The following is a 25,223-nucleotide window of genomic DNA, read 5'->3' on the forward strand; positions in this document are numbered from 1 at the left end:
TTTTATGGCTGCGTAGTATTCCATGGTGTATATGTACCACATTTTCTTACACCAGTTAGAATGGCGATCATTAAAAAATCAGGAGACAACAGATGCTGGAGAGGATGTGGAGAAATAGGAACACTCTTACACAGCTGGTGGGAGTGTAAATTAGTTCAACCATTGTGGAAGACAGTGTGGCAATTTCTCAAGGATCTAGAAATAGAAATTCCATTTGACCCAGCAATCCCACTGTTGGGTATATACCCAAAGAACTATAAATCGTTCTACTATAAAGAGACATGTGCACGTATGTTCATTGCAGCCCTGTGTATAATAGCAAAGACCTGGAACCAAATGCCCATCAATGATAGACTGGTCATTATGTTTTTTCAAGAACAAAAGAGTAGTCAACCCCATTCACTGCTTTGAAATAAATGTGAAAATGGCAAATCAATTTTTATTAGTATAAATTCCTAAGCATGTGTTTGTTTCACAAAGTGTGTATAAACTGTAAGTTATCATTCCATGAGCTTTTGTTTTTATACTTCTTGTCTCACAGTGCGCAAGTGATTTAGAAACTTACCCCTTCAGTCTTATAACTGTTTTTACTCCTGTGTTCTGTTACCATTTTTAGAATACATTATAGAGGATATTATCTTGGCTGCCAGGTTACCCTTTTTATGTCTCTAGTGTCCTTTGTTTCATTTCTGTTTCAATTCGGTGTCTTTTGTGCTGTTTATTTGCTCTAATTCTCTGTCAGCTGGTATTTTTTTGTCTCACTTTTATTTCTGTCTTCATCCGCAGTACCTGACTGATCTGCAGGAAGAAGTAAGAAAATTTTATGTACATTTTCTTCAGAAGAAGATTTTCAGGGCCTGGTTTAACATGGTCAGGGAGGTGAAGATCGATTCTCAGGGCAAGCATGAGATTGCAGCAGAGCACAGTGACAGGTGAGGTTTTCATCTTCGGGAAAATTCACTCTATGACTTCACAATTGCTCAGCAATATATTCTGCTCCTATAATGTGTCTGCAAATATGAGCTGGGGGCTAGCAGAACAGGGTACTTGGAAACACCAGACAGGGTTGGGAGTCCCAACTGACCAGCAAGGTAGTAAACCCCCTGGGACTCCAGGATCCCCATCTTTAAAATGAGAAGGGGGAGGAAGAGGAGACCTGCCCTTTCTACTTTACAGAAATTGGCAAGAGAATAAAACGATGTGAACTACATAAAACACACCTAAGCAAAAATACTGTACTCTTTGTTACTCATATAGTTTTATTTTTTAAGTTCAATTTCTCTTTAAATATTCATTGTGGAATATAATACAAATATAGAAAAGTGCTTAAATCATACAAATACAGCTTAATGAATGACTTTAAAGTAGACACCTTTTGCAGCCACCACTGAGGTCAAAAAGTTGAACATTGCTGTCACACAGGCTCCTTCCCAGGTCTCCCCTGAACTACTCTCCTGATATTTACAATGAACATTTCCTTTTCTTTTTACTTTCCTCCTAAGTATGCAGCCTTACATGCTATAGTTTTTCCTGGTTTGGAACTTTACATATATGGAATCATACTATATGCCATATTAATGTTTAAAATGCAGTTATGTTTTATTTAATCCAGTTGTCTTTGAGAAATAAGGTATTCTGAATAAATAAGTTTTATATCATACAGTCAGCAGTTCTCAATAACTAAAAAAATTTATATTTGTTTGCTAATTTTAAGCATTTGGACAGACTGTTCTTAATTTCATTATGCACTTCCTTTAAAAGTAGTGATTTGGTGTAATTCTTTATGAGCATTAGTTAGTGTTCAGTGATGCCTCCAGTTTTTTTGAGGTAGGAAGACTCTTGGGTGGGTATGGAAAAGTGCCCCTTTTCTCAGTCTTGCTGTGTCACCCAGCTGGAGTACAGTGGTGTGATCTTGGTTCACTACAACTTCTTTCTCCTGGGTTCAAGCATTTCTCATGCCTCAGCCTCCTGAGTAGCTGGGATTACAGGCATGCACCACCACACACAGTTAATTTTTGTATTTTTAGTAGAAACAGTGTTTCACCATGTTGGCTGGTGCTGTTTTCTTTATATTTGTGTTTTTGTGCAAAGGTGTGTATCTCTGTTCCTTGTAATAAGTTTTTATCTTACTGCCATGAGGCTGCCCATCTCCACCAAAACCTGTTTGTCCTTGTTTAATTTACAGATACTGGAAATCAGTGGAGTGGGAAAACAGATAAACAAGTTGATTATAGTTTTCTCTTAATTAAAACAAATAAGCAATAAGTGAGGGTATTCAGAGGATTACCCTTTGAATAAATGATTGAGCTTTAGAGTTTGAAGTTTAGGACTCTTCTATGTGACCCTGAACAAATACCCTTTGAAAGCCTCCCTGTTCCTTTCATAAAATGGGGATAGCAACAGAAACTGTCTTATCGATTGCTGTGATGACTAAACAGGGTACTGTAGTAACTCAATGCTCTGCTTCACCCAAAATAATAACAAACTTTTTAGTTTAGTGTCATTGTGAATATATTATCATTAAGCATCCTTTTTGCCTACCTTTGCTTTCTCTTTTTTTTTTTTTTTTTAAGAACATTTTTCTATTTTTTTTTTTTTGGGTTGTCCTGTGGATTATTATTTTTTAATATATATTTTATTGCGTTATAGGTTTGGGGGTACATGTGAAGGACATGCAAGATTGTTGCATAGGTACATACATGGCAATGTGGTTTGCTGCCTTCCTTCCCATTACCTATTATCTGACATTTCTCCCCATGTTATCCCTCCCCAGCTCTCCACCTCCTGCTGTCCCTTCGCTGTTCCCCCCAACAAACCCCAGTGTGTGATGCTCCCCTCCCTGCGTCCATGTGTTCTGATTCTTTGACACCCGCCTATGAGTGAGAACATGCAGTGTTTTTCTGTTCTTGTGTCAGTTTGCTGAGAATGATGGTTTCCAGGTTCATCCATGTCCCTACAAAGGACACGAACTCATCGTTTTTTATGGCTGCGTAGTATCACATGGTGTATATGTGCCACATTTTCCCTGTCCAGTCTGTCATCGATGGGCATTCTGGTTGGTTCCAAGTCTTTGCTATTGGAAACAGTGCCACAATGAACATTCGTGTGCATGTGTCCTTATAATAGAACAATTTATAATCCTTTGGATATATACCCAGTAATGGGATTGCTGAGTCAAATGGAATTTCTACTTCTAGGTCCTTGAGGAATCGCCACACTGTCTTCCATAATGGTTGAACTAATTTACACTCCCACCAACAGTGTAAAAGTGTTCCTATTTCTCCACATCCTCTCCAGCATCTGTTGTCTCCAGATTTTTTAATGAGCGCCATTCTAACTGGCATAACATGGTATTTCAGTGTAGTTTTGATTTACATCTCCCTAATGACCAGTGATGATGAGCATTTTCTCATGTTTGTTGGCCTCATGTATGTCTCCTTTTGTAACGAGTCTGTTCATATCCTTCACCCACTTTTGAATGGGCTTGTTTTTTTCTTGCAAATCTGTTTTAGTTCTTTGTCAGATGGGTAGATTGCAAAAATTTTTTCCCATTCTGTTGGTTGCCCATTCACTCTGATGATTGTTTCTTTTGCCATGCAGAAGCTCTGAAGTTTAATTACATCCTAGTTGTCTATTTTGGCTTTTGTTGCCCATGCTTTTGGTGTTTTAGTCATGAAGTCCTTACCTACACCTATGTCCTGAATGGTTTTGCCTAGATTTTCTTCTAGGGTTTTTATGGTGTTAGGTCTTACGTTTAAGTCTTTAATCCATCTGGAGTTAATTTTAGTGTAAGGTGTCAGGAAGGGGTCCAGTTTCTGCTTTCTGCACGTGGCTAGCCAGTTTTCCCAACACCATTTATTAAACAGGGAATCCTTTCCCCATTGCTTGTTTTTGTGAGGTTTGTCAAAGATCAGATAGTTGTAGATGTGTGGAGTTGCCTTTGAGGCCTCTGTTCTGTTCCATTGGTCTATATCTCTGTTTTGGTACCAATATCATGCTGTTTTGATTACTTTAGCCTTGTAGTATAGTTTGAAGTCAGGTAGTGTGATGCTTCCAGCTTTGTTCTTTTTGCTTAGAATTGACTTGGCTATGTGGGCTCTCTTTTGGTTCCATATGAAGTTTAATGTGGTTTTTTCCAGTTCTGTGAAGAAGGTCATTGGTAGCTTGATGGGGATAGTGTTGAATCTATAGATTACTTTGGACAGTATGGCCATTTTCACGATATTGATTCTTCCTAACCATGAACATGGAATATTTCTCCATCCGTTTGTGTACTCTTTTATTTCATTGAGCAGTAGTTTGTAGTTCTCCTTGAAGAGGTCCTTTACACTCTTTGTTAGTTGTATTCCTAGGTATTTTATTCTCTACGTAGCAATTGTGAATGGCAGTTCGTTCTTCATTTGGCTCTCTTTAAGTCTGTTATTGGTGTATAGGAATATTTGTGATTTTTGCACATTGATTTTGTATCCTTAGACTTTGCCAAAGTTACTTAATTAGTTTCAGGAGATTTAGGGCTGAGACGATGGGGTCTTCTAGATATACAATCATGTCATCAGCAAATAGAGACAATTTGACTTCCTCCTTTCCTAATTGAAGACCCTTTATTTCTTTTTCTTGCCTGATTGCTGTGGCTAGAACTTCCAATACTATATTGAATAGGAGTGGGCTAGAGATGGCATCCTTGTCTAGTGCCAGATTTCAAAGGGAATGCGTCCAGTTTTTGCCCATTCAGTATAATATTGTCTGTTGGTTTGTCGTAAATAGCTTTTATTATTTTGAAATATGTCCTATCAATACCTAGTTTATTGAGAGTTTTTAGTGTAAAGGGCTGTTGAATTTTTGTCAAAGGCCTTCTCTGCATCTATTGAGGTAATCATGTGGTTTTTGTCTTTGGTTCTGTTTATGTGGTGAATTATATTTATAGACTTGCATATGTTGAACCGGCCTTGCATCCCTGGGATGAAGCCTACTTGATCATAGTGGATAAGCTTTTTGATGTGCTGTTGCAATCGGTTTGTATTTTATTGATGATTTTTGCATCTATGTTCATCATGGATATTGGCCTGAAGTTTTCTTTTCTTGTTGAGTCTCTGCTGGGTTTTGGTATCAGGATGATATTGGTCTCGTAAAATGATTTGGGAAGGATTCCCTCTTTTTGGATTGTCTGGAATAGTTTCAGAAGGAATGGTACCAGCTCCTCTTTGTGTGTCTGGTAGAATTTGGCTGTGAACCCATCTGGACCTGGGCTTTTTTTGTGTGGAAGGCTATTAATTGCTGCCTCAGCTTCGGACCTTGTTATTGGTCTATTCAGGGTTTTGACTTCTTCCTGGTTTAGGCCTGGGAGGATGCAAGTGTCCAGGAATTTATCCATTTCTTCGAGGTTTACTAGTTTATGTGCCTAGAGTTGTTTGTAATAATCTGATGATGGTTTGTATTTCTGTGCAATCTGTGGTGATATCCCCTTTATAGTTTTTATTGCATCTATTTCATTATTCTCTCTTATCTTTTTTATTAATCTGGCTAGTTGTCTATTTTGTTGATCTTTTCGAAAAACCAACTCCTGGATTTATTGATTTTTTTGGAGGGTGTTTTGTGTCTCTATCTCCTTTAGTTCTGCTCTGATCTCAGTTATTTCTTGTCTTCTGCTAGGTTTTGATTTTTTTTATCTTGCTCCTCTAGCTCTTTCAATTTTGACCATAGGGTGTCAATTTTAGATCTTTCCTTGCTTCTCATGTGGGCATTTATTGCTATAAATTTCCCTCTCAACACTGCTTTAAAGGTGTCTCAGAGATTCTGGTAAGTTGTGTCTTCATTCTGGTTGGTTTTGAAGAACATCTTTATTTCTGCCTTCATTTCATTGTTTATCCGGTCGACACTCAGAAGCAAGTTGTTCAGTTTCCAAGTAGCTGTGTGGGTTTGAGTGTGTTTCTTGATCCTGAGTTCTAGTCTGATCGCTCTGTGATCAGATAGACTGTTTGGTATGATTTCCATTGTTTTGCATTTGTTGAGGAGTGATTTACTTCCAATTATGTGGTCAATTTTAGAGTAGGTGTGATGTGGTGCTGAGAAATGTATATTCTGTGGATTTGGGGTAGAGCATTCTGTGTATGTCTATTAGGTCTGCTTGGTCCAGCTCTGCATTCAAGTCCTGGATGTCCTTGTTAATTTTCTGTCTCATTGATCTAATATTGACAGTGGAGTGTTGAAGTCTCCTACTATTATTGTGTGGGAGTCTAAATCTTGTTTTAGGTCATTAAGAAGTTGCTTTATGTATCTGGGTGCACCCATGTTGAGTGCATATATATTTAGGATAGTTATCTCTTCTTGTTGGATTGATCCTTTTACCATTATGTAGTGTCCTTCTTTGTTTCTTTTGATCTTTGTTGGTTTGAAGTCCATTTCATCAGAGATTAGGATTGCAACCCCTGCTTTTTTTCTTTCTCCATTTGCTTGGTAAACCATCTCCCATCCCTTTGAGTCTATGTGTGTCTCTGTATGTGAGATGGGTTTTCTGAATACAGCACACTGATGGGTCTTGACTTTTTATCCAGTTTGCCAGCCTGTGTCTTTGACTGGGACGTTTAGGTCATTTACATTCAATGTTAATGTTGTTCTGTGTGAATTTGATCCTGCCATTTTGTTACTGGCTGGTTGTCTTTCCCATTAGTTCACTCATTTTCTTCATTGCATTTTTGGTCTTTGCCAACTGGTTTGCTTTTGCAGTGACTGGTACTTCTTCCTTTCCATGCTTTGTGTTTCTTTCAGGAGCTCTTGTAGGGCAGGTCTGGTGGTGACGAAATCTCTCAGTAATTGCTTGTCCATAAAGAATTTTATTTCTCCTTCACTTACAAAACTTAGTTTGGCTGGATATGAGATTCTGGGTTGAAAGTTCTTTTCTTTAAGGATGTTGAATATTGGCCCCTACTCTCTTCTGGCTTGTAGGGTTTCTGCGGAGAGATGCGCTGTGAGTCTGACTGGCTTCCCTCTGTGGGTGACCTGACCTTTCTCTCTGGCTGCCCTTAGCATTTTTTCCTTCATTTCAACCCGGGTGAATCTGACGATTATGTGCCTTGGGGTTACTCTTCTTGAGGAATATCTTTGTGGAGTTCTCTGTACTTCCTGGATTTGAATGTTGGACCACCTTGGTAGGCTTGGGAAGTCCTCCTGGATAATATCCTGGAGCGTATTTTCCAGCTTGGATTCATTCTCCCCATCATATTAAGGTACACCAATCAAGAATAGATTAGGTCTTTTCACATAATCCCATATTTCTTGGAGGCCTTGTTCATTTCTTTTTACTCTTTTTTCTCTTGTCTTGCCTTCTCTTTTTATTTCATTGAGTTGATCTTCAATCTGATATCCTTTCTTCTGCCTGATCGATTGGGCTATTAAAACTTGTGTTTGCTTCATGTAGTTCTTGTGCTATGTTTTTCAACTCCATCAAGTCTTTTATGTTCTCCTCTAAGCTGGTTATTCTAGTTAGCATTTTGTCTAACCTTTTTTCAAGGTTTCTGCTTTGTTTGCATTGAGTTAGAACGTGTTCCTTTAGCTCAGAAAAGTTTATTATCCACCTTCTGAAGCCTGTTTCTGTCAATTCATCACACTCCTCAGTCATGCTGTCTTCCCGTGTTGTTGAAGAGTTGTGATCCCTTGAAGGAGCAGAGGTGTTCTGGTCTTTGACGGTTTCATCTTTTTTGCACTGTTTTTTTTTCCCCATCTTTGTGGATTTACCTGGCTGCGGTCTCAGGGAGCTGCTTGATGAGGTCACTTGTCTGCCTGTTGAGGCGCTACTGGGTTTCTAGGGACCACTTCAGGTTACTAGGGAAGCTCCCTGTGTCTTTTTTGTTTACACCGGGGGTTCAGGCCCGCCTCTTCCGCTGACCTGGTGGCACTGCTGGGTGGTTAAGAATGCCTTCCCGTTGCTAGATAGGTTTCCTGTGTTTTTTGTTAAAACATGTAGCCCAGTCCCACCCCTCTACTGGTGGGTTGTGCCCTTCCTCCACTGGGCTGGATCATTCAGGGTTCAGCTCACACTGTGGCACTGGCTGCACAACCAGCTAGAGTCAGAGCTTCAGTCCTTTGGGGTTTGTGGGGGAGGGTAAGGACCTGCCCAGCTGCACCTGGCTGTCTCCCTGTTTTAGCTTCCTCTCTCTGGTCATGGGGTAGAGGCCCGCCTAGCTGTTCCATCCATCCATCCTCCCGCTTACAGCTCCCTCTCTCCAGACTTGGGGAGGGGGCGATAACTCGGTCTGCAGGCTCTCACAGCCAGCTTTTGGGCTTATGCATCTGTTTAGGTCTGTGCGCCAATCTGGGACACTGTCCTGGATTATGATTCAACTCTGTGCTTATAATTCCCAGCGCTTGACTGGCAAAGATCCCCTGTTCTGTGTATTGCTGAGGCTTTGGTGTAAGCACTGTATCTGGACCGGAGTATCAGAGGGGGAGCCTCCAACTCACCACTAAGATGCACTTTCTGGGTGAAGCAGCACCCCTCCCTGCCTCAGTTTGCCCTGTGTGGGCTTTGCTCACTGTCAGACCAGACCCATTGAAATGCATCTGGTACCTTGGTTGGAGCTAGGAGATCTCTGGATTTCTGTGTCTCTCTTGCCTGGGTATTGTGCGCTGGAGTTGTGTCTATTCGGCCATCTTGGAGAGTCTCCTCTGGTATTATATTTTAATTTGCCTTTTCTTTTTAGTGTGTTATAGGTTTTTGCATTGTAGTTATTATGAGGCTTACAAAAGATCTTAAAGATTTAACAAGTGATTTTAAAGAGATGACAACTTATCTTAGATCACAAAAAATCGAAACAGAAAAAAGGAGGCCAGGCATGGTGGCTCACGCCTGTAATCCCAGCACTTTGGGAGGCTGAGGTAGGTAGATCATGAGGTCAACTGATCAAGACCATCCTGGCCAACATGGTGAAACTCTCTCTCTACTAAAAATACAAAAATTAGCTGGGTGTGGTGGTGCACACCTGTAGTCCCAGCTACTTGGGAGGCTGAGGCAGGAGAATCACTTGAACCCGAGAGGTGGAGGTTGCAGTGAGCCAAGATCTCGCCACTGCACTCTGGCCTGGAGACAGAGTGAAACTCTCAAAAAAAAAAAAAAAAAAAAAAACCACCTCTATACTTTATCCCCCAATATTTTGACATTTTGTTCTCTTAGTTTACATGTTTTATATTGCCTGTCTCTTAGCAGGTTGCTGTAGCTATTACTGTTTTTGATAGATTTGTCTTTTCGGCTTCATACTAGAGTTATGAGTTGATAGCATACCACAATTACAGTATCAGAGTATCCTGGGTTTGTCCATGTACTTAATTTTACCAGTAGGTTTTCTACTGTCAACTGTTTTCTTTTTGTATTAGTGTTTTTTTTTTTTCTTTCAGACTGAAGAACTAACTCCCTTTATCATTTCTTGTAAGATCGGTCTGGTGGTGGTGAATTTTCTCAGCATTTGTTTTTCTGAGAAAAACTTTCTCTCCTTCACATTTGAAAGATGGTTTTGCTGGATACCGTATTCTTGGATGGCAGGTTTTTTTTCTTTATTCTTGCAGCACCTTGAAAATTTCATCCTACTCTCTCCTGGCCTGTACAGATTCTGCTGAGAAGTCTGTTGCCAGATGAGTTGGAGCTTCTTTATATGTTATTTGCCTCTTTTCTCCTACTGCTTTTAGGATCCTCTTTGTCCTTGATGTTTGAGTTTGGGTCAAATCTGTTTGTTGTTCTCTGACCTTCCTCTACCTGGATATTTCTTTCTCAAGTTTTGGAAAGTTTCCTATTTTTATTTCTTTCCATAAGCTTTCTACCCCTTGCTCTCATTCAACTCCCTCTTTAACACCAATAATTTTAGATACAGTCTTCTGAGGTAATATTCTGTCTCTTGTAGGCTGTCTTCATTCCTTTTCATTCTTCTTTCTTTTCTGATAGCGTTCTTTTTAAGTAGCTTGTCTTTGGGCTCACTGATTCTTTCCACTGCTTGATCCATTTGGCTTTTGAAAACATCTAATGATTTTTTGGTTCAGCAAACGTATTTCTCAGTTTCAAGCTTTGTTTGACTTTTAAAATCATTACTAAATTTATCTGAAAAACTTCTAAATGACTTTTGTTATCTTGGCGATCACTGAGTTTCCTTAAAAGTGCTATTTTGAATGATGGTTAGAGAGTTTACATATTGCCTTCTCATTAGGGTTAGTCACTGGTTCCTTGCGCTTTGTCTATTTGGGAAGGTCATGGTTCCCCCGTTCACTGTTTTGTTTTGTTTTTGAGATGGAGACTTGCTCAGTCGCCTAGGCTAGAGTGCAGTGGCACAATCTCAGCTCACTGCAATATCCGCCTTCCAGGTTCAACAGATAGAGTCTTGCGCTGTCACTCAGGCTGGAGTGCAGTGGCATGATTACATGCAACCTCCACCTCCCAGGTTCAAGCCATTCTCCTGCCTCAGCCTTCTGAGTAGCTAGGACTACAGATGCACACCACCACGCCCAACTAATTTTTGTATTTTTAGTAGACATGGGGTTTAACCATGTTGGCCAGGCTGGTCTCAAATTCCTGACCTCAGATGATTCTCCCATTTTGGCTTACCAAAGTGTTGGGATTACAGGCGTGAGCCACCATGCCTGGCCAACTCACTGTTGTTTCTTGTGGATGTCTGTCTATGCCTTTGCACTGAAGGATTATTTATTTATTTCAGTCTTATCTGTCTGACTTGTTTGGTTTTCATTGGGTATGTTTGATCAGAGATTGTAATTTACTTGTTTGTTTAATTTCTTTTTTTTTTTCCTCCTATGTAGCTGCCTCCTTTTTGGCACTAGATGGTGCTTTAAGCCCTGGTTTATCTTGGCTCTAGTAAATGTTTCTCTCTCTCTCAACTTCTTTCTAATCTGTTATGTTTTCTACTAAATTATGAGCACAAGGGGCCATGTTATTAGTTATTTTTTTATGCTTGGCAAATATGTCTTGATAATTACATGTGGGTATATTGTACAATAAGTATGATTTAAGTCAACAAGGTAAGGGTTTTTAACCTGGGGCCCATGAACTCATTGGCATTTTGTGTAAAGTTGTATGCTATATGCATATGCTCATTTTCTGGGGTGTAGGTCTGTGACTTTCATTACTACCTACTTCATGTTGGTACTGTGGTTAAGAACTACAGTAACAAGGCAATATCAAACATATTATAAATACAGATCCAGCTTAGCTAGATTTATAAAACTTATAAAATTATCTAGAAGTGATACAGATATGTAAGGTTAAAAGTCATGTTCTTATTGAGAATCATCTTTCTTAATGTTACTGCAGCTTTAAGGTCAGGCCTAAGACCAGTAGATGTCTTTCCTTCCTTGTATCCATAGCTTTTCTATACAGTATTCTTTTGTTCATACAAAATTGAATATGAACTTTGAAATGTTAAAACCCCTTTTAAAGACCAGTGACCTTAAATATTAATGTCATTCCTGCAATAAAATTCATCTATTCATTTACCAAATACTTACTGTGTTACCTATGTACTAAGCACTATCATATACTGAGAACACAGTAATGAGCAAGACATGGTGCTTCCATTCTGTTAGGAAAGACAGGCAATAACATTTAAACAGTAAATTATACACTTTAAGAGAGTCTTAAGCGCTGTGAAGTAGGGCAGTGTAATGGATAGACAGTGATATTGCAATTAGGGTGGTTAGGGCGGTGACATTAAGCAGAGAGCTAAATGATGAGATCAGGTTACCTGAAAGCTCTGAAGCAAAAGTGAGCTTTGTCTGAGGAACATTATAGTAGGCCAGTGGGGCCAGAACATGGTGAACAAAAAGCAACGAAGGAAGCATTGAAATTACAGCAGTGCTTTAATATCAAGTAGACACAGGCTGAGAATTTATTTCTTGTTGATTGCATGGATTCCTCCATTGATTTCATAACTTCAAATCCCAAATAGGATGACTGTCTTACTATTTTATAGTTTAGAAATGAGGCTGGGTGCGATGGCTGATGCCTGTAATCCCAGCACTTTGGGAGGCTGAGGTGGACAGATTGTTTTGAGGCCAGAGTTTGAGACCAGCCTAGGCAGCATGGTAAGAAACCACATCTCTACTAAAAATACAAAAATTAGCTGAGCATGGTGGTACACACCTTTAATCTCAGCTACTTGAGAAGCTGAGGCATGAGAATCCTTTGAACCCAGAAGGTGGAGGTCACAGTGAGCTGAGATCCTACTACTGCACTCCAGCCTAGTGAAAGACGAAGACTCTGGTTCGGAGGGGAAGAGGGCAAGAAAGGAAATTAGAAAAATTGGGAGGAAACTGATACAGCAAGAACAGAATGTTTTAGAGTAAAAAACTTAATTTGGAATTGAAGGAGCGACGATTTGTTATTTTTATACTTTGGGCAATTCACCTACCTGCTTGTTGCTTGTTTCCTTGCCTGAAAATGGAAATAATAACATCTCCCCACACCCAAGTTATTACTGCTATCAGATGGGATAGATGACATCTCCCCATACCCACATTATTACTGCTATCACATGGGACAGTTTGTGCAAAAGCCCCAAATGAGTCTCTCAGCCTGTATATACCGGCTGAGAAAGAGAAAGAAAGCCAGAGAGGATCCAAGATGGTCGAGTAGGAGCAGCTCTGGATTGCAGCTCTCAGCAAGCGCACAGAGGATGAGTGGTTGCTGCATTTCCAGAAGAATTTTTATTGCCCACAGACCAGGGACTCCCCGGGCAGAGGAGTGCCATGGGTCCCTAGCGTGGCTGTTTCAGCCAGTGGGGTGACTCTCCACTCAAAAAACTCATGTGTCCGGGTGCCATTTCAGCTGGCAACTGGAACATCTGGGAGACAGAGTCACCAATTCAACTAATAAAAAGGGGACTGAAATAGGGAGCCAGGCCAGGAGATTCCAGGGTAAAAAAGAGCCACAAGTCTCCAGCGCAGCTGTTTCAGCTGGCACAGTGGGTCTCCACACAAAATCTCACACAAATCTGGGTGCCTTTTCAACAGGCAACTGGAGCACCTGGGAGACAGAGTCACCATTCAACTGATAAAAAGGAGACTGAAATAGGGAGCCAGGCCAGGAGATTCCCAGGCAAAAAAGCACCTCCAGGACAGCCGGCACACAGGGTTTCCACACAAAATCTCACACAAATCGGGCGCCTTTTAAACTGGCAACTGGAACACCTGGGAGACACAGTCGCCCATTCAACTGAAAAAAAGGGGACTGAAACTGGGAGCCAGGCCAGTTTTTGCCCCATTCCGGGGCACAAAAGCACCACAAGCCCTACACTGTTTCAGCAGGCACAGTGGGTCTTGGCACAGGAGCTCACACAAATCTGGGTGCCGTTTCAACTGGGTGACGAGAACACCTGGGAGACAGACTCGCCTGTTCAACTGAGAAAAAAAAAAAGGGTCAGAGGCAGGAAGCCAGTGATCAGGTACGACCAGACACAACCACACAAAGACCAGCAATCTGAAACACACTGGATTGAGAGTTCAACAGCAAGCACAGCTGCACCCAGGACAGTCCAGCTCTGTGAGGTAGGGGCATCCGCCATTACTGAGGCAGTCTACAACTACCGAGATAGTTCGCCATTGCAGAGGCGGTCCGCCAATGCCGAAGCAGTCCGCCATTACCAAGGCAGTCCGCCATTACAGATGCGGGCCGCCATTGCTGAGGCAGTTCTAACTATAACCCTATAAACAGGACTGCAGGGAAGTTCACATGGCAGCTGGGGGAGCCCACAGCAGATCAGTAACGCCTCTGCTGGCAGACTCTAACTAGGCTGCCTCCTCGCTGGGCAGAGCATCCCTGAAAAAAGGCAGCAGCCCGACAAAAACTTAAAAGGCCCTACCTTCCCAGGACAGAGCACCTGGGGAAAAAAAAGCCTATGAGTTCTGCTGCAGCAGACTTAAACGTACCTGCCCAGCAGCTCTGAATGGAAGAACGGAGCTCACAGCCCATCACTTTAGCTCCTATACAGGACAGACTGTCTCCTCAAGCAGCTCCCAACCCACATATATATAGTCACCTCATAAAGGAGAGCTGAGACTGACATCTGGCAGGTATCCTTCTGGAACAAAGATAGCAGAAGAAGAAACTGGTAGCAACCCTTACTGTTCTGCAGCCACTGCAGGTGAGCCCCTGGCAAGTGGGTCTGGAGTGGACCTCCATCAGTCCTACAGCAGAGAGCCTGTAAGAAGGAAAACTAAGAAACAGAAAGAAGTAACTTCATGATCAACAAATAGGGCATCCACTCAGATACCCCACCTGAAAGTCACCAACTACAAAGACCACAGGTAAATAAATCCACAAAGATCGGCAGAAACCAGCGCATAAAGGATGAAAATACCCAAAACCAGAACACCTCTCTTCCTCCAAGGGATCACAACTCCTCACCAGCAAGGGAACAAGGCTGGATGGAGAATGAGTCTGATGAATTGACAGAAACAGGCTTCAGAAGGTGGGTGATAAGCAACCTCTCTGAGCTAAAAGAACATGTTGTAACCCAATCGAAAGAAACTAAGAACCTTGAAAAAAGGTTTGATGAAACGCTAACGAGAATAAACAGCTTAAAGAGGAACATAAATGAATTGATGGAGCTGAAAAACATGAGAACTTTGTGAAGCATACACAAGTTTCAACAGCCAAATTGACCAAGCGGAAAAAAGGATATTAGAGGTCAAAGATGAACTCAATGAAATACACAAGAAGGCAAGATTAGAGAAAAAAGTAGAAAGAAATGAACAAAGCCTCCAAGAAATATGGGATTATGTGAAAAGACCTAACCTACGTTTGACAGGTGTACCTGAATGTGAAAGAGAGAATGAATCCAAGCTGGAAAACACTCTTCAGGATATTATCCAGGAAAACTTCCCGAACCTAGCAAAGCAGGCCAATACTCAAGTCCAGGAAATACAGAGAACACCACAAAGATATTCCTTAAGAAGAACAACCCCAAGGCACATAATCATCAGATTCACCAGGGTTGAAATGAAGGAGGAAATGCTAAGGGTAGCCAGAGAGAAACATTAGGTTACCTGCAAAGGGAAGCCCATCAGACGCACAGCGGATTTCTCAGCAGAAACCCTACAAGCCAGAAGTGTGTGGGGTTGAATATTCAACATCCTTAAAGAAAAGAACTTTCAAACTAGGATTGCATATCCAGCCAAACTAAGTTTCATAAGCAAAAGAGAAAATCCTTTATGAACAAGCAATTACTCAGAGATTTCATCACCACCAGGCCTGCTTTACAAGAGCACCTGAAAGAACCACTAAATACAAAAAGGGACAACCAGTACCAGCCACTCCAAAAACATACCAAATGGTAAAGAGCATCGATACAATGAAGAAACTGCATCAATTAACAGGCAAAACAACAAGCTAGCATCAAAATGGCAGGATCAAATTCACATATAACAATATTAACCCTAAAAGTAAACGGCCTAAATGACACAACCAAAAGACACAGACTGGCAAATTGGATAAAAAGCCAAAACCCATCAGTGTGCTGTATCCAGGAAAACCATCTCACATGCAAGGATACATACAGGCTCAAAATAAAGGGATGGAGGAAGATTTACCAAGCAAATGGAGAGCAAAAAAAGCAGGAGTTGCAATCCTAGTCTCTGATAAAATAGACTTTAAACCAACAAAGATCAAAAGAAACAAAGAAGGACATTACATAATGTTAAAAGGATCAATGCAACAAGAAGAGCTAACGATCCTAAATATGTACACACCCAATACAGGAGCACCCAGATACAAAAAGCAAGTTCTTAATGACGTACAAAGAGACTTAAACTCCCACACAATAGTAGTGGGACACTTTAACACTCCAGTGTCAATATTAGACATATCAACAAGACAGAAAATTAACAAGGATATCCAGGACTTGAACTCAGAGCTGGACCAAACAAACTTAATAGACATTTACAGAACTCTCCACCCCAAATCCACAGAGTATACATTTCTCAGCACCACATCACACCTACTCTAAAATTGACCATATAATCGGAAGTAAATCACTCCTCAGCAAATGCAAAACAATGGAAACCATAACAAACAGTCTCTCAGACCACAGTGCAATCAAGTTAGAACTCAGAATTAAGATACTAACTCAGAACCGCACAGCTTCATGGAAACCGAACAACTGGCTCTTGAATGTTGACTGGATAAACAATGAAATGAAGGCAGATATAAAGATGTTCTTCGAAACCAACAAGAACGAGACACAAGATACCAGAATCTCTGGGACACATTTAAAGCAGTGTCTAGAGGAAAATATATAGCAATAAATGCCCACATGAGAAGCAAAGAAAGATCTAAAATCAGCACTCTGTCATCAAAATTGAAAGAAAGGAGCAAGATCAAAAAAACTCAAAAGCTAGCAGAAGACAAGAAATAACTAAGATCAGAGCAGAACTGAAGGAGATAAAGACACAAAAAAAACTCTTCAAAAAATCCAGGAGCTGGTTTTCTGAAAGATCAACAAAACAGACCCCTAGCCAGATTAATAAGAAAGAAAACACAATAATCAAAGAGATGCAATAACAAATGATAAAGGGGATATCACCACAGATTGCACAGGAATACAAACCACCATGAGAGATTACTACAAACTATATGCACATAAACCAGTAAACCTGGTAGAAATGGATTAATTCCTGGACACTTGCATCCTCCCAAGCCTAAACCAGGAAGAAGTCAAAACCCTGAATAGACCAATAACAAGGGCTGAAGTTGAGGCAGCAATTAATAGCCTACCAACCAAAAAAAGCCCAGCTCCAGATGGGTCCACAGACGAATTCAACCAGACATACAAAGAGGAGTTGGTAACCACTCCTTCTGAAACTATTCCAAACAATCCAAGAAGAGGGAATCCTTCAAACTTATGAGATCAACATCATCCTGATATCAAAACCCAGCAGAGACAACAAGAAAAGAAAACATCAGGCCAATATCCATGATGAACATAGATGCAAAAATCTTCATATAAAATCCTGCAAACCGATTGCAACAGCACATCAAAAAGCTTATCCATCACGATCAAGTAGGCTTAATCCCAGGGATGCAAGGCTGGTTCAACATATGCAGGTCTATAAATGTAATTCACCACATAAACAGAACCAAAGACAAAAACCACATGATTATCTCAACAGATGCAGAGAAGTCCTTTCACAAAATTCAACAGGCCTCCTTTATGCTAAAAACTCAATAAACTAGGTATTGATGGAACGTATTTCAAAATAATAAAAGCTATTTACGACAAACCAACAGCCAATATCATACTGAATGGGCAAAAACTGGAAGCATTCCCTTTGAAATCTGGCACTAGACAAGGATGCCATCTCTAACCACTCCTATTCAATATAGTATTGGAAGTTCTAGCCAGAGCAATCAGCCAAGAAAAAGAAATAAAGGGTCTTCAATTAGGAATGGAGGAAGTCAAATTGTCTCTATTTGCAGATGACATGAATTAGAAGACCCCATCGTGAGAGCCCAAAATCTCCTGGAACTGATGAGCAACTTCAGCAAAGTCTCAGGACACAAAATCAATGTGCAAAAATCACAAGCATTCCTATACACCGATAACAGACTTAAAGAGAGCCAAATCAAGAACGAACTGCCATTCACAATTGCTACAAAGAGAATAAAATACCTAGGAATACAACTAACAAAGAATGTAAAGGACCTCTTCAAGGAGAACTACAAACCACTGCTCAACGAAATAAGAGAGGACACAAACAGATGGAGAAACATTCCATGCTTATGGTTAGGAAGAATTAATATTGTGAAAATGGCCATACTGCCCAAAGTAATCTATAGATTCAATGCTATCCCCATCAAGCTACCAATGACCTTCTTCACAGAACTGGAAAAAACCACGTTAAACTTCATACGGAACCAAAAGAGAGCCCACATAGTCAAGTCAATTCTAAGCAAAAAGAACAAAGCTGGAGGCATTACACTACCTGACTTCAAACTATACTACAAGGCTACAGCAATCAAAACAGCATGGTACCGGTACCAAAACAGAGATATAGACCAATGGAACAGAACAAAGGCCTTGAAGGCAATTCCATACATCTTCAACCATCTGATCTTTGACAGACCTCACAAAAACAAGCAATGGGGAAAGGATTCCCTGTTTCATAAATGGTGTTGGGAAAACTGGCTAGCCACGTGCAGAAAGCAGAAACTGGACCCCTTCCTGACACCTTACACTAAAATTAACTCCAGATGGATTAAAGACTTAAACATAAGACCCAACACCATGAAAACCCTAGAAAAAAGTCTAGGCAAAACCATTCAGGACATAGGTGTAGGCAAGGACTTCATGACTAAAACACCAAAAGCAATGGCAACAAAAGCCAAAATAAACAATTGAGATCTAATTAAACTCCAGAGCTTCTGCACAGCAAAAGAAACAATCATCAGAGTGAATGGGCAACCAACAGAATGGGAAAAAATTTTTGCAATCTACCCATCTGACAAAGGGCTAATATCCAGAATCTACAAAGAACTAAAACAGATTTACAAGAAAAAAAGAAGCCCATTCAAAAATGGGTGAAGGATATGAACAGACACTTTACAAAGGAAGATATATATGAGGCCAACAAACATGAAAAAATGCTCATCATCACTGTCATTAGAGAAATGCAAATCAAAACTACACTGAGATACCATGTCACACCAGTTAGAATAGCAATCATTAAAAAATCTGGAGACAACAGATGCTAGAGAGGATGTGGAGAAACAGGAATACTTTTACACTGTTGGTGGGAGTTTAAATTAGTTCAACCATTGTGGAAGACAGTGTGGCAATTCCACAAGGACCTAGAAATAGAAATTCCATTTGACCCAGCAATCTCATTACTGGGTATATATGCAAAGGACTATAAAACGTTCTATTATAAGGACATATGCACATGAATGTTCACTGCAGCACTGTTTACAATAGCAAAGACTTGGAACCAACCCAAATGCCCACGACAATAGACTGGACGGGGAAAATGTGGCACATATACACCATGGAATACTATGCAGCCATAAAAAATGATGAGTTCATGTCCTTTGTAGGGACATGGATGAACCTGGAAACCATCATTCTCAGCAAACTGACACAAAAACAGAAAATCCAACACTCCATGTTCTCACTCATAGGCGGGCGTTGAACAATCAGAACACATGGACACAGGGAGGGGAGCATCACACACTGGGGTCTGCAGGGGGGAACTAGGCGAGGGACAGCAGGGGGTGGGGAGCTGGGGAGGGATAACATGAGAAATGCCAGATGAAGGTGATGGCGGGGGGAGGAAGGCAGCAAACCACATTGCCATGTATGTACCTATGCAACAATCTTGCATGTTCTTCACATGTACCCCAAAACCTAAAACATAATAAAATATATATTTTTTTAAAAAGTTACAAAACAATCAGCAAATAAGGAAAACAAAATTGCCATAGTAAGTCCTTATGTATCAATAACTGAATATAAATGGGCTCAGTTCTCCAATGAAAAGACATAGAGTAGCTGAATGGATAAAAGTCAAGACCCAACTATATGCTGCCTATGAGACAACTACTTCAACTATAAAGACATTCAAAGACTGAAAGAGATAGAAAAAGACATCCCAAGCAAGTGGAAACCAAAAACACAGCAGGAATAGCTATACTTATATCAGATAAAACTGACTACAAGTCAAAGACTGTAGAGATAAATAAAGGAGGTCATTATATAATGATAAAAGGGCCAAAATTCAGCAAGAGGCTATAACAATTTTAAATAATCTATGCACTCAGCATTAAGCACCCAAGTACATAAAGCAAACAATAAAGGAAGAGATAACTGCAATGCAATAATAACAGGGGACTTCAACACCCTACTCTTAGTGGACAAATTATCCAGGAAGAAAACCGACAAAGAAATATCAAAGTTAAAGCAGAAACTAGGCCAAATAGGTCTGACAAAGAACACTGTACCCAACTGTTGCGGAATACACATTCTTTTTATCAGCACATGGAACATCCTGCATTAAGAAGACCATATCTTAGGCCACAAAACAACTCTCAACAAATTCAAAAAGCGGAAATCATACCAAGTATCTTTTCTGACCACAATGGTATAAAATTAGGAATCAATAAGAGGAACTTCAGAAACTACCCAGATACAAGGAAATTAAACAACATGCTCCTGAACAACCAGTGGGTCAATGAAGAAATTAAGAAACAATTAAAAAATTTCTTGCAACAAATGAAAATGGAAATACCATAGATCAAAATCTATGGGTTATAGTAAAAGCAGTAACTTCTTTTATGAGAGATGTTTATAGCAATAAACACTTATATCAAAAAAGTTGAAAGATTTCAAAAAAGTTAACTCTGCATCTCAAGGGAATATAGAAAAGCAAAAACAAACCAAACCCCAAATTATTAGAAGAAAGTAAATAATAAAACTCTAAGCAGAAATAAATGAAACTGAGACTTAGAAGACTCAAAATCAGAAATGAAAAAGGAGACATAAGAACCGAGAAATCAAAAATACAAAGAATCACTAGAGACTATTACAAACACCTGTACATCAATAAACTGAAAACCTAGAAGAAACTGATAAGTTCCTGGACACATACAACCTACCAAGATTGAAATATGAAGAAACAGAAAACCTCAACAAACCACTAATGAGTAATGAGATTGAAGCTGTAATAAAATGTCTGACATCAAAGCCCAGGACCTGATGGCTTCACTGCTAAATTCTTGAACTTCTGACCTCAGGTGATCCACCCACCTCGGCCTCCCAAAGTGCTAGGATTACAGGCGTGAGCCAGCGCGCCCAGCTGTTTCCACTGCTAAATTCTACCAAACATTTAAAGAACCACCAATACTAATTCTACTCAGTTTCTTCAAAAACAAAAAAAAAAAAGAGGAGGGAATACTTCCATACTTATTATTTGAAGCCAGCATTAGCCTAATACCAGAACCAAACAAGGACACAATTAAAACAAAACACACACACACAAAAACTACATATCCCTGATGGACATAGATGTAAAATCTTCAACCAAATACCAGCAAACCAACTTCAGTAACACGTTGAAAAGATCATTCACCATGATCAAGTGGGATTCATCCCAGGGACGCTTCAACTTACGCAAATCAGTAAATACAATTCATCAATTAACAGAACCAATTACAAAAACCATATAATTATTTCAAGAGATGTCCAAAAAGATGTTCAATAAAATTCAACATCCTAACCAGGACCACAATGCCCACTTTCAGTACTTTTATTCAACATAATACCACAAGTCCTTGCCAGAGCAGATAGACAAGACACAAAAATAAAGGGCATCCAGGCCAGATGTGATGGCTCATGGCTGTAATCTCAGGGCTTTGGGAGGCCAGTGTGGAAGGATCACTTGAGGCCAAGAGTTCAAGAGTTTAAGACCAGTCTGGGTGACAGAGTGAAATTCTGTCTTTAAAAAAAAAAGGCGGTGTTGGGGGTGCTTTTTTTCCAGCTGGAACCATGGAGGGTGTAGAAGAAGAAGTTTCCTTTGGCAGAGCTGAAGATCAAGCGCCTGAGAAAGAAGTTTGCCCAAAAGATGCTTCAAAAGGTAAGGAGGAAGCTTATCTACGAAAAAGCGAAGCACTATCACAAGGAATATTGGCAGATGTACAGAACTGAAATATGAATGGCGAGGATGGCAAGGAAAGCTGGCAACTTCTGTATACCTGCAGAACTCAAACTGGCGTTTGTCATCAGGATCAGAGGTATCAATGTTGTGAGCCCAAAGGTCCAAAAGGTGTTGCAGCTTCTTTGCCTTCATCAGATCTCCAATGGAACCTTTGTGAAGCTCAAGAAGGCTTCAATTAACATGCTGAGGATTGTAGAGCCATATATTGTATGGGATTACCCAAATCTGAAGTCAGTAAATGAACTAATCTACACGCGTGGTTATGGCAAAATCAGTGAGAAGTGAATTGGTTTGACAGATAACCCTTTGATTGCTCGATCTCCGGGTAAATATGGCATCACCTGCATAGAGGATCTGATTCATGAGATCTATACTGTTGGAAACCACTTCAAAGAAGCAAATAACTTCCTGTAGCCCTTCAAATTATCTTCTCCATGAGGCGGAATGAAGAAAAAGACCACCCATTTTGTAGAAGGTGAAGATGCTGGCAACAGGGAGGACCAGAGCAACAGGCTTATTAGAGGAATGAACCAAGGTGTCTATCATGATTATTTTCCTAAGCTGGTCAGTTAATAAACAGCACCTCATCTCAAATTGGAAGAAAAAAAAAAAAAAGTATCCAAATCCAAAAGGAAGAAGCCAAATTAGCCTTGTTCACAGATGACATGATCTTATACTTAGAAAAACCTAAGGACTCCACCAAAAAAAGTTAAATCTGACTAACAAATTTCAGTAAAGTTGCAGAATACAAAATCAACATGCAAAAATCAGTAGCATTTATTAATATATACAACAGTGAACAATCTGAAAAAGAAATCAAGAGAACAATCCCCCTTTTACTAGCTACAAAGAAAATAAAATACACGGGAACCAATTTAACCAAAGAAGTGAAAGAGCTATATAAGGAAAACTATGAAACACTGAGGAAAGAAACTGAAGAGGACACAAACATACAGAAAGATATGCCATGCTCATGTACTGGAAGACTTCATACTGTTAAAATGGCAATACTAACCAAAGCAGTTTACAGATTCAATGCAATCTCTATCAAAATTCCAACAATATTCTTCATAGAAATAGAAAAAGAAAAAGAAATTCCTAATATTTATATGGAACCACAGAAGACCCTAAATAGCCAAAGCAAACACTCAGCAAAAAGAACAAGGCTCCAGGCATCACACTACCTGACTTCAAAATTTACTACACTCTTTCCCATCTTGCAAGATGGCAGGTGAAAGAGTTGAGAAGCCAGACACTAAAGAGAAGAAACCCGAAGCCAAGAAGGCTGATACTGGTGGCAAGGTGAATAAGGGTAACCTCAAGGCTAAAAAGCCCAAGAAGGGGAAGCCCCACTGTAGCCACAATCCTGTCCTTGTCAGAGGAATTAGCAGGTATTCCCAATCTGCCATGTATTCCAGAAAGGCCATTTACAAGAGGAAGTACTCAGCCGCTAAATCCAAAGTTGAAAGAAAAGGGAGAAGGTTCTTGGAACCGTCACAAAACCAGTTGGTGGTGATAAGAACGGCAGTACCCAGGTGGTTAAACTTCACAAAATGCCTAGATATTATCTTACTGAAGATGTGCCTCCAAAGCTGTTGAGCCATGGCAAAAAAAAACCTTCAGTCAGCACGTGAGACAAACTGCAAGCCAGCATTACCCCGGGACCATTCTGATCATACTCACTGGATGCCAAAGGGGCAAGAGGGTGGTTTTCCTGAAGCAGCTGGCTAGTGGCTTGTTACTTGTGACTGGACCTCTGGTCCTCAATCAAGTTCTTCTACAAAGAGCACACTAGAAATTTGTCATTGCTACCTCAACCAAAATTTATATCAGCAATGTAAAAATCCCAAAACAGCTTACTGATGCTTACTTCAGGAAGAAGCAGCTGCAGAAGCCCAGACACGAGAAAGGTGAGATATTCAACAGAGAAAAAGAGAAATATGAGATTATAGAGCAGCGCAAGATTGATCAGAAAGCTGTGAACTCACAAATTTTACCAAAAATCAAAGCTATTCCTCAGCTCCAAGGCTACCTGTGATGTGTCTGCCCTGACTAATGGAATTTATCCTCACAAATTGGTGTTCTAAATGTCTTAAGAACCTAATGAAATGACTACCTTAAAAAAAAATTACTACAAAGCTATAATAACCAAAACAGCTTGTTGCTAGCATAAAAACAGACAATGAAATAGAATATTTGGAGGCCAAGGCAGGTGGATCACCTGAGGTCGGGAGTTCAAGACCAGCCTGACCAACATGGTGAAACCCCATCTTTTAAAAAAAAAAAAAAAATGAAATAGAGAACCCAGATTTAAATCCACACATTTACAACCAACTCATCTTTGACAAAAGTGCCAAGACCACTTTTGGCAAAGATAAAATGGGGAAAGCACAGTCTTTCAATAAATGGTACTGGAAAAACAGGGTAACTATATACAGAAGAATGAAATGAGACCCCTTTCTCTCAGCATACGCAAAAATCAAATTCAAATGGATTACAGATTTAAAATCTAAGTCCAGAAACTACTACTAGAAAACATTGATAAAATGCTCCAGGCCATTGGTCTAGGCAAAGACTTTTTGTGTTAAGATCTCAAAAGCACAGGTAACCAAAGCAAAAATAGATAACTGGGATTACATTAAGCTGAAAAGCTTCTGCACAGCAAAGGAAACAATCAAGTGAAGAGATAACCCACAGAATGGGAGAGAGTATTTGCAAACTGTATAGTTGGATGTTTGTCCCCTACACCTCATGTTGAAATCTGATTCTCAATGTTGGATGGAAGTGGAGTCTCATGGGAGATATTTGGCTCATGGAGATGGATTGCTCAACGAATGCCTTAATGCCATCCTCTGTAAATGAGTGCATTCTCACTCTATTAGTTCCTCTAAGAGCTGGTTGTTAAAAAAGAACCTGAGACCTCCCTCCCCCTCTTTCTTTGCTTTTCTCTCTTGCCAGGTGATCTCCGCATATGATAGCTTCCCTTCTCCTTCCACTATGAATGGAAACAGCCCAAAGTCCTCACTAGAAACAGATGCTAGTGGCATGCTACTTGTACAGCCTGCAAGAGTGCAAGCCAAATAAACCTTTTTTTAAATAAATTACCCAGCCTCAGATATTCCTTTATAGCAACACAAATGGACTAAAATGCCATCTGACAAGGGATTAATAATCAGAACTATGTAAGGAACTCAAACAACTCAATAGCAAAAAAACAAATAATCTGATTTTAAAATAAGCACGGTTATTATAGTGGCTCACGCCTCTAATCCCAGCACTTTGGGAGGCCAAGGTTGGTGAACTTCTTGAGTCAAGGAGTTCAAGACCAGCCTGGGCAACATGGCAAAACCCCATCTCTACCAAAAAACAAAAAAAAATTAGTGAGGAGTCCTGACATGCGCCTGTAGTCCCAGCTACTTGGGAGGCTGAGGTGTAAAGGATCACTTGAGTCCAGGAGGCAAAATAGAAGTGAGCCAACATCACACCACTACAGTCTAGCCTGGGCAACAGAATGTTGCCCTGTCTCCACCAAA

The 25,223-nt window shown here is 40.1% G+C and overlaps 1 protein-coding gene across 2 annotated transcripts in view; it reads left to right on the top strand.

Moving 5' to 3' along the window:
* The window catches only part of CCDC191 (coiled-coil domain containing 191), a 94,072-nt gene that overhangs the window by 64,955 nt on the left and 3,894 nt on the right, over positions 1-25,223 (top strand). For both annotated transcript variants that reach the window (XM_017547727.2, XM_017547728.2), the window contains exon 16: positions 787-932. In XM_017547727.2, the coding sequence (XP_017403216.1) occupies positions 787-932 (146 nt within the window). The remainder of the gene's footprint in view (positions 1-786; positions 933-25,223) is intronic.

This window comes from Cebus imitator, unplaced genomic scaffold (genome assembly GCF_001604975.1).
Source record: "Cebus imitator isolate Cc_AM_T3 unplaced genomic scaffold, Cebus_imitator-1.0 Scaffold201, whole genome shotgun sequence".
Lineage (NCBI taxonomy): Eukaryota > Metazoa > Chordata > Mammalia > Primates > Cebidae > Cebus > Cebus imitator.